The following is an 11,062-nucleotide window of genomic DNA, read 5'->3' as shown; positions in this document are numbered from 1 at the left end:
ATGCGGCCCGGCCGCTTGTGTGACGCGATATGTGAATGCCCCCATAGAATGGTGACTTTTTCTTTGCATATCAGACAGGTAGCAACTAAAGAATAATAATAATTTAGCGGGCCGGATTATGTTTTATTTTTGAGATCAGTTGCGGGCCGGGTAGAAGGGGAGGGCGGGCCGTAAATGGCCCGCGGGCCGGCAGTTTGAGACCACTGGCTTAATTGGATTAAAAAGGAAATTTGAAAGAAATGATGATTTCCATCAAGAATATAACGATTTCATGGATGAGGTAATGAGGCAAGGTTATGCTGAAAAGGTACCATTGCATCAGATAAAACAGGATGAAGGGAAAGTTTGGTATATCCCTCACCATGGGGTTTATCACCCCAAGAAAGGAACATTAAGAGTGGTATTTGATTGTGGAGCTGCCTTCAAAGGTACATCACTTAATGATCAACTTCTACAGGGTCCTTATTTGACAAGTTCACTGTTAGGAGTTCTCGTGAGGTTCCGGCAAGAGCTAATTGCATTTATGGCAGATGTAAAGGCAATGTTTCACCAGGTCAAAGTTGCAGAAGAGGATACTGATTTTCTTCGTTTCCTATGGTGGCAAGATGGTGATTTGAAACGAGAACCCGCAGAATACAGGATGAACGTGCATTTGTTTGGAGCGGTGTCATCTCCAAGTTGTGCTTGCTATGCTTTACGCAGAACCGCTGAAGACAATAAAACTGACTTTCCGGAAAGGGTAATTGACACAATTTACACAAACTTTTACATGGATGATTGTCTGAAAAGCGTAGCTTCAGAGGAGGAGGCCATATTGATGATCAAAGATCTCACGGATATTTGTTTAACAGGAGGTTTCCAGCTAACAAAGTGGGTTAGTAATAGCCGTGTAGTGCTGCAAACTGTACCTAAAGAGCATAGAGCCCATGACATAAAAATGATGGATCTGGACAAGGATCAACTACCAATGGAAAGAGCTCTTGGCTTGTGGTGGTGTGTTGAATCGGATACTTTCAAGTTTAAAATGACTATCAAAGATCATCCTTGCACCAGGCGTGGTGTTCTGTCGACAGTATGCTCCGTGTATGACCCTTTAGGATTTTTGGCACCATTCCCTCTCACAGCAAAATTTCTTCTGCAAGAGCTATGCAGGACAAAATGTGGTTGGGATGATCTGCTACCCTTAAATCTCCAAAGACAATGGTCTTTTTGGTTGAAAGAGCTTGGGAAGATGGTAGATTTCAAAGTGGATAGATGTCTAAAACCAACAGGGATGGACGAGTCTACTAACATTCAGCTGCATCATTTTGCAGATGCGAGTACACTTGGATATGGCACTGTAACGTATCTTAGAATGGAGACAAAGCATGATGTCCATGTAGCTTTTCTACTCAGCAAAGTTAGAGTAGCACCTTTGAAACAAGTAACCATTCCACGTCTTGAGTTGACAGCTGCTGTACTTGCTGCTCGAGTGGACAAAATGTTGAGGGCAGAGATACAGTTTCCATTGGTGGATTCTGTGTTCTGGACAGACAGTACGTCTGTATTAAAATACATAAAAAAATGAGGACAAACGTTTTCTTACCTTTGTGGCTAACAGAATCTCTGCAATCAGAGAAATTACAACACCGTTACAGTGGAGATACATACCTACATCTCAAAATCCAGCAGACTGTTGTTCCAGGGGACTGAAAGCAGACCAGATGCTAACAAATGGAGAATGGATTAATGGACCAGGTTATTTGTGGAAATCAGTGGAAGAATGGCCAATGCAAGTATTTGATTCTACTCTTAAAGAGGATGATTCTGAGGTAAAGAGGAACAATTGTGTGAATAGCACCATTGTAGATGAAATGCCAAATGCAACAAATGCTACTCGTAGATTGATTACTCATTTTTCAGACTGGACAAAGTTGAAGGTTGCTGTTGCTTGGCTCTTGAAGTTAAAGAAAGTTTTGAGACAACGAAGTCAAAAGCGAAAGGAAATACAAGCCTCTGTAGACTCTTCTAGAGTATTCATTTCTTCTAAGAAGATAGAGACAGAGCTTCAAAAACAGGCTCTGTGACCACAACGAATCTAACTTTGGAGGACCTGAATGAAGCTGAAGCAGCTATTGTCGCATTTAGTCAACAGCAGCAGTTCACAAAGGAAATTGCTGCTCTGTCGTCTTCACCTGTTTCAAAAATAAAAAAGGACAGCAAGTTGTATAAATTGGATCCTATCTATCAAGATGGTCTTTTGAGAGTTGGAGGACGATTGAGAAATTCTGCCATGCCTGAGGAAAGAAAGCATCCAATTATTCTGGCTAAGGATCAGCATATTGCCACACTCATCTTGCGGCATATACATCAACAGTTAGGCCATAGTGGAAGAAATCATATGCTTTCCAAGCTGAGAAAAAGATATTGGATCATTAAGGGTAATGCAGCTGCCAGAAAGATCATAAGTAGTTGTGGTCATTGCAGACGTTTTGGACTTAAGGTGAGTGAGCAAAAGATGGCAGACTTGCTAAAGGAGAGACTCCTTCCAGATTTGCCTCCATTTACAAATGTCGGAGTGGATTATTTTGGTCCTGTGGAAGTTAAAAGAGGACGTTCCATTGTAAAACGTTACGGAGTCATCTTTACTTGTATGGCAAGTCGAGCAGTTCATCTGGAAGTCGCCTATTCTTTAGACACAGATTCATGTATCAACTCTCTACGAAGATTTATTTGCAGACGAGGGCAAGTAACTCACATAAGATCGGACAATGGTACAAACTTTGTTGGAGCCGAAAGGGAGTTAAAGGAAATGCTCAGTTCATGGAATAAAAATAAGATTCAAAAGGCCATGCTTGTGAAAGGTGTCCAGTGGAGTTTCAATCCTCCGGGAGGTTCACATTATGGTGGAGTGTGGGAGCGTATGATCAGAATGGTCAAAAGAATCTTGAGTTCCATCTTACATCAACAAACTTTGGATGATGAAGGATTCCATACTGTGCTGTGCGAAATTGAGGCCATTCTGAACGATCGCCCAATAACCAAGCTGTCAGAGGACCCAAATGATCTGGAGCCACTTACTCCAAACCACCTTCTTCAGATGAAAGGTAAACCAGTATTACCACCTGGACTATTTGATAAATCTGAATTATACAGCAAGAGGAGATGGAAACAGGTCCAGTATATGTGTGACTTTTTCTGGAAAAGATGGACAAATGAATACTTGCCTTTGCTTCAAGATCGACAGAAATGGAATAAGGAAAGGAGAAACTTTGCTCCTGGTGACATTGTTGTCATTGTGGATTCAACAGCTCCACGTGGATCTTGGCTAATGGGACGAGTTCTGGAAGCCTTTCCAGATAAAAATGGACTTGTACGTTCTGTGCGAGTACAAACTAAAACCAGTGTACTCGAGAGACCTGTGACAAAGCTTTGTCTGTTTTATGACCGCATGGAAATATAATGGACTGATTGCAAAGACTGTGTTTAATTTCTAACCTACAGAGGACTGACTGATGCGAGGTTTACAGTGTTGCTTTGGGCTTTAATGGCTCTTTGTATTTGTATTGAATTGTAATGTCTATTTGCCATGTTCAATAGGGGCCGGGGTGTAAGAGCCATTATGTCTGTAATTCGTTTTTTTGACCACTGGGTGGAGTGTTGGCCTTAATGAGTATATAGGTAGGCAAAGAGTAAGAGAGGGCAGGTGTGTAATTAGAGGGAAGCACAACATTTTTTGACTGTGTCTGGAGGTAAATTGGTGATGGCATCCAAGGGTTTTTTTTATATGCTCTGGACAGAAGAACTGTAAGAAAAAATGACCTATATGAACTGTGTGATGAATAAATCTGATAAAGCAGTATTTGGAGGACGATTTATTTTGTTTGGATCTCACGCATCAGAAACCACCCTACAACACCTCAAGTGACAAAATGGCTGTTTGCGTCACTTCAACAAATATAATTCGGGAGCTGTGACGTCATTCTTCACCCCATTTCGTCTAAATCGCACAAAACTGGTGTCGTTCGTTTGTGCTCGTTTTGTGCTGGTTTGTGCCGTTAAAACAAACACTGTAACTGTTTTCCTTCCACAGATATAACAAATATAATTCAGGAGCTGTGACGTCATTCTCCACCCACTTCGTCTAAATCGCATGAAACTGGTGTCGTTCGTTTGTGCTCAATTTGTGCTGGTTTGTGCCGTTAAAACAAACACTGTAACTGTTTTCCTTCCACAGATATAACAAATATAATTCGGGAGCTGTGACGTCATTCTCCACCCCATTTCGTCTAAATCGCACGAAACTGGTGTGTTCGTTTGTGCTCGATTTGTGCTGGTTTGTGCCATTAAGACAAACTCTGTAACTGTTTTCCTTCCACAGATATAACAAATTTAATTCGGGAGCTGTTACGTCACTCTCCACCCCATTTCGTCTAAATCGCACGAAACTGGTGTTGTTCGTTTGTGCTCGATTTGTGCTGGTTTGTGCCGTTAAAACAAACACTGTAACTGTTTTCCTTCCACAGATATAACAAATTTAATTCGGGAGCTGTGACGTCATTCTCCACCCACTTCGTCTAAATCGCATGAAACTGGTGTTGTTCGTTTGTGCTCGATTTGTGCTGGTTTGTGCCGTTAAAACAAACACTGTAACGGTTTTCCTTCCACAGATATAACAAATATAATTCGGGAGCTGTGACGTCATTCTCCACCCCATTTCGTCTAAATCGCACGAAACTGGTGTTGTTCGTTTGTGCTCGATTTGTGCTGGTTTGTGCCGTTAAAACAAACACTGTAACGGTTTTCCTTCCACAGATATAACAAATATAATTCGGGAGCTGTGACGTCACTCTCCACCCACTTCGTCTAAATCGCACGAAACTGGTGTGGTTCATTTGTGCTCGATTTGTGCTGGTTTGTGCCGTTAAAACAAACACTGTAACTGTTTTCCTTCCACAGATATAACAAATATAATTAGAGAGCTGTGACGTCATTCTCCACCCACTTCGTCTAAATTGCACGAAACTGGTGTTGTTCGTTTGTGCTCGATTTGTGCTGGTTTGTGCCGTTAAAACAAACACTGTAACTGTTTTCCTTCCACAGATATAACAAATTTAATTCGGGAGCTGTGACGTCATTCTCCACCCACTTCGTCTAAATTGCACGAAACTGGTGTTGTTCGTTTGTGCTCGATTTGTGCTGGTTTGTGCCGTTAAAACAAACACTGTAACGGTTTTCCTTCCACAGATATAACAAATATAATTCGGGAGCTGTGACGTCATTCTCCACCCACTTCGTCTAAATCGCACGAAACTGGTGTGGTTCGTTTGTGCTCGATTTGTGCTGGTTTGTGCCGTTAAAACAAACACTGTAACTGTTTTCCTTCCACAGATATAACAAATTTAATTCGGGAGCTGTGACGTCACTCTCCACCCACTTCGTCTAAATCGCATGAAACTGGTGTTGTTCATTTGTGCTCGATTTGTGCTGGTTTGTGCCGTTAAAACAAACACTGTAACTGTTTTCCTTCCACAGATATAACAAATATAATTCGAGAGCTGTGACGTCATTCTCCACCCACTTCGTCTAAATTGCACGAAACTGGTGGTGTTCGTTTGTGCTCGATTTGTGCTGGTTTGTGCCGTTAAAACAAACACTGTAACTGTTTTCCTTCCACAGATATAACAAATTTAATTCGGGAGCTGTGACGTCACTCTCCACCCCATTTCGTCTAAATCGCATGAAACTGGTGTTGTTCATTTGTGCTCGATTTGTGCTGGTTTGTGCCGTTAAAACAAACACTGTAACTGTTTTCCTTCCACAGATATAACAAATATAATTCGAGAGCTGTGACGTCATTCTCCACCCACTTCGTCTAAATTGCACGAAACTGGTGGTGTTCGTTTGTGCTCGATTTGTGCTGGTTTGTGCCGTTAAAACAAACACTGTAACTGTTTTCCTTCCACAGATATAACAAATTTAATTCGGGAGCTGTGACGTCACTCTCCACCCCATTTCGTCTAAATCGCATGAAACTGGTGTCGTTCGTTTGTGCTCGATTTGTGCTGGTTTGTGCTGTTAAAACAAACACTGTAACTGTTTTCCTTCCACAGATATAACAAATTTAATTCGGGAGCTGTGACGTCACTCTCCACCCCATTTCGTCTAAATCGCATGAAACTGGTGTCGTTCGTTTGTGCTCGATTTGTGCTGGTTTGTGCCGTTAAAATAAACACTGTATCTAAGACCTCTTCTTAAATAGAATGAAAAAATGTTTTATGAACAGTTATGTAACTCTCCACACCCCATGCCATCCATATTGCTCCAACCCGGTATGGTTCGTTTGTGCTCGATTTGTGCCGTTAAAAGAATCCCTGTAATTGATTACCTTTTTAAAAATTTTTTTTGAAAAACCCAATCTCCACCCCATGTAATCTAAATCGCTCCAAAACTGGCATATTCGTTTGTGCTCTATCTGTGCAGGTTTCTGCCGTTAAAATAATAACTTATATAACTTATTATTATTATTATTATTATTATTATTATAGGCCTAATAAAAAAATTTAGAAAAAGAAAAAAAAAATCTCCTCCCCGTCATCTTAAATCGTTCCAAAATGGTGCTGTTTGTCCCGTTTGTCCCGGTTTGTGCCGTTAAAAAGTACTAAGACCCCTTCTTAAATGGACTAAATTTGTGCCAGATATTGTCACAACCACTTATGCCTACATGTTACCTGCCTACTTCTGGAACCAGGCGTGTTCTATGCTGTGCTATAGTAGCCTACTGGGACAGATATGTGAATAAATATTAATAATAAAATACTATACAATTGCATGGTAAATTTTCAAATACATGTTTAACGTGTTTCTGCGCCCTTCAAAAACGTTAAACAATCCATAGGAAGGTCTGCATGAGAGCTCTTCGGCCCCTGCCACAACGCCAGGCCCCTCAACCTCCTCCGTCTGTTCTAGGTGAACCAAAAACAACCGATAACAGCTCTCAGTGATGTGTGTCGGGTCCCCGCTATGATAACAGTGACTTTATCAAATGTTTACAGAACAAGCGGGAACCCAGTGTGCCTGTATCTTTCTCTATTTCTGTTTTATTACGTTATAGAAAGCCTAAGGCCTTTTCAAACCGTTTGGCAAACCCATTTAATCTGCTACCTATTACACGTCAAACTAAGATTACTGTAGAGACAGAAAGTAAGACTGTTAAGTTAGCACTTCTAAACATACGCTCATTTAAAAATAAATCACTTCTAGTCAATGACTACTTAACCACAAACAACCTAGATTTTATGCTTCTAAATGAAACATGGCTTGAAGACTGCTGCAGTGCAACAATCCTGAATGAAACAGCCCCTCCTAACTTTACTTTTATGAGTGTCTGCAGAGCTGTTAGGAGAGGTGGAGGTGTTGCTGCTCTATTTAAAGATGTCTATCAATGCAAGCAAGTGTCATTTGGTGATTACTTGTCTTTCGAATACTTGGGTATTGTATTAAAAGGTGCTCCTCGCATTCTACTTATAGTTATCTACAGGCCTCCAAAATACTCTCCAGCCTTTGTGGAGGACTTTACAGAACTGTTATCAGCACTTTCCTCAGAGTTTGACTGTTTTGCTATTACTGGGGACTTTAACATCCACATAGAAAATGCAGAATCCAATATGGCAAAAGAAATCATAACTGTTTTGAATACTTTTGATCTGACTCAGCATGTACATGGACCTACACACAATCGTGGACAGACTCTAGATTTAATTATCAGTAAGGGTCTAAACATTTCATCCATTGTCATTAAGGATGTAGCGCTATCTGATCATTTCTGTATTTTCTTTGAAATATTGATCTGTCCGACTGTTGAAGCTAGATCTGTCTCGGTCAAAAAGCAATGCTTAAATGAGAACACTAGTGCACTGTTTATGAAGGCTATATCTTTAACACCAAGCATATCTGCAGACTCTGTTGATTTTCTCCTTGATTCTTTTAACTCAAAAGTACAGAATGTTATTGATAACATTGCTCCTGTGAAAGTCAGGAAGAAAAGTGGCAGACAAAAAGCACCGTGGAGAAACTCAACAGCAGTGCAAAATATGAAAAGACAATGCAGAAAAGCTGAGCGCATGTGGCGAAAGACAAAACTTGAAATCCATTATAACATCTATAAAGATATTTTTCATGCTTTCAATGTGGAATTAGGCAAAGCTAGACAGACCTTCTTCTCAAATATAATAAACAGAAACTTAAACAACACCCGCACTCTTTTTGCTACAGTAGAGAGACTAACAAACCCCCCAAGTCAGATTCCCAGTGAAATGCTCTCAGACAGCAAATGTTGTGAGTTTGCTTCCTTCTTCTCTGAGAAAATTAATAATATCAGAAAGGCGATCAGAACATCCTTGAGCTGCACTGGGGTAAAACAGATCAAATCACAGCCTCAGAAAGTAGCTATTATGTCTGTTTTCGAAGCAATTGATGGTAAAATTTTGGAAGAAACAGTACAGCACCTTAAAACATCAACCTGCGCCCTTGACACACTTCCCACATCTTTTTTCAAAAGAGTGTTTAACTGTTTAGAAGCAGATCTCCTAGAAGTGGTAAATGCCTCACTTCTCTCTGGGACTTTTCCAAAATCCCTGAAAACTGCAGTTGTTAAGCCCCTCCTGAAAAAGAGAAATATGGATAACACCATATTGAGCAACTACAGGCCAATCTCAAATCTTCCTTTCATAGGCAAGATCATTGAAAAAGTTGTTTTCAATCAGCTGAACAAGTTCTTAAGCTTGAATGGATACTTTGATAACTTTCACTCTGGTTTCCGACCGCATCACAGCACAGAGACAGCACTCATAAAGATAATAAATGACATTCGCCTAAACACAGATTCAGGTAAATTATCAGTGCTGGTTCTACTCAACCTCAGTGCTGCATTTGACACTGTTGATCACAACATTCTTCTTGACAGGCTGGAAAACTGGGTTGGGCTTTCTGGGATGGTCCTTAAATGGTTCAGGTCATACTTAGAAGGGAGAGGTTATTATGTGAGTATCGGTGACCATAAATCTGATTGGACATCCATGACATGCGGAGTCCCTCAAGGTTCAATACTTGCACCCCTCCTGTTCAACCTGTATATGCTGCCACTGAGCCAAATAATGAGAAAGAACCAAATTGCATATCACAGCTATGCAGATGACACCCAGATTTACCTAGCCCTATCACCCAACGACTACAGCCCCATTGACTCCCTGTGTCAATGCATTGATGAAATTAAAAATTGGATGTGCCTAAACTTCCTTCAGTTAAACAAAGACAAAACTGAAGTCATTGCGTTTGGAAACAAAGATGAAGTTCTCAAAGTGAACATGTACCTTCACTCTAGGGGTCAAACAACTAAAAATCAAGTCAGGAATCTTGGTGTGATTTTGGAGTCAGACCTGAGTTTCAGTAGCCATGTAAAGACAATAACTAAATCAGCATATTATCATCTCAAAAATATTGCAAGAATTAGATGCTTTGTCTCCAGTCAAGACTTACTGTGTGTTCACACCGCCGGCGGCGAGAGCGTCAAAGTGACAGGAAGTCATTCATTTTCAATGAGAGCCCGGCGGCGAGCTCCGGCAAGAGCGGCGCGGCGCGTCTTGGACGGTGAGAGCGGCGAGGAGAGTTGAAATCAGGTTAACTTTATGGTAATGAGCTATGACGCGGTTTGGCGGCAACCAATCGGAATGTAGATGTCCTCGCTTGAGAGGCTTCCGATTTATTTTATACGTATTATCTTTTTATTCTTTAAATTTCTTTTCCTGTTTTTATTTAATTTTTAATGTATTTTATATCTTTTATGTATCATCATGATTCTGACTTTTAATGCATTTTAAATATTGCTGTCTGGTTGAAAGACCTGGGAGAATTAGGAAGAAAGTGATTAGGTTAAAAATTTGGTGAGGAAGATCCATTCAGATCCTCTCTGATGGATAGATCCATTTAGATCCACTCTGACGGACAACAACAACAACAAAAAACTCCCTAAGACTTCCTAGCTCTTCTATCCAAATAGCAAAATTCTCTGTTTTTACTGTTATTTCTATTCCTTATGTTCTATTTTTATTATTCTTCTTTATGTAAAGCACTTTGAATTACCATTGTGTATGAAATGTGCTATACAAATAAAATTGCCTTGCCTTGCCTTGAACTGAGTTAAAGTTGGTGAAACCCTAATCCACACTGGGACTCTTATTGTGAGCATTAAGGTTTATCTATTGTAATTTTTCTTTCTTTTTTTTCCTACTGATTTTCTACTCTCAAATTCCACTGTCAAATTATTTGGTTTTATTTTTATTTTATTTTTGTTGCTGTTGTATTTCTGAAGAACAAGAGGGGAAAAAGGCATTTCAAAGTGTCATTTGGAAGAATTGTATTCAAAGTCAAATTCAAAGTTATCTATATTAAATAAGCCAATTAGAAACAAATTGAATAAATAGGTGAAATATATATATTCTATAATTATTCTATATACCTATATTCCATATTAGCAGAATAAGAGGCAGTTAACTTTATTAGATTGAATCTAAATAGGTCAAAAGATATAGACAAACAATTAAAAATAAATAAATAGAAAAATAGAAAATTTAAATATATAAGGGTTATAAGAAGAATACATTTACTTATTTTCTTCTTTTCATCTGTTTTATTCTCCATTACCCCTTTTTGGTCACTATATCCATTTTTTTGTTTTTGTTTGTTTATTGGTTTTGATGATGTATTGAAACTCTGACTCTGACTCTTATTATTATTATTATATATATTTTTTCTTTCATTATTGCATTGTTAACATTCCCTTTAATACACTTTACCTGTTTCTGATGCAGCCAGTGTTGTCGTCATTTTCTTCTACCCCTGTTGCTGACACAGTCTCTTGAGCGAGTCTGATCTTCTGGTCGCTGGTCCAAATTTAGAACCCGTGTATTCCTTTTCCACTCATTTTCGTTATTTACTGTTTGAGAGGGAGGGTCGCACTTGCTCCGCGATGTGCGCGATACAGTTAGCATTTTGAACTTCAGTCTCATGAGGGAGAGGTTCAAGA

General features: G+C 39.6%; 1 protein-coding gene across 1 annotated transcript; it reads left to right on the top strand.

Annotated features, from left to right (window-relative positions):
- Nucleotides 1-2,413: 2,413 nt before the first annotated feature.
- LOC125253692 lies at nt 2,414-3,565 on the top strand. The gene has a single exon (XM_048167705.1). The coding sequence runs from the start codon at nt 2,498-2,500 to the stop codon at nt 3,440-3,442; it is 945 nt and encodes a 314-aa protein (XP_048023662.1). The 5' UTR covers nt 2,414-2,497; the 3' UTR covers nt 3,443-3,565.
- The last annotated feature ends 7,497 nt before the right edge of the window (nt 3,566-11,062 follow it).

This window comes from Megalobrama amblycephala, linkage group LG19, assembly GCF_018812025.1.
Source record: "Megalobrama amblycephala isolate DHTTF-2021 linkage group LG19, ASM1881202v1, whole genome shotgun sequence".
NCBI lineage: Eukaryota > Metazoa > Chordata > Actinopteri > Cypriniformes > Xenocyprididae > Megalobrama > Megalobrama amblycephala.
The sequence above is the reverse complement of the archived record's forward strand: the minus strand, read 5'-3'. Positions and strand labels throughout refer to the sequence as shown.

Coding starts and splice junctions, on each gene's coding strand:
- LOC125253692 (XM_048167705.1), top strand. CDS start 2,498: ATGGCAGACTTGCTAAAGGAGAGACTCCTTCCAGATTTGCCTCCATTT.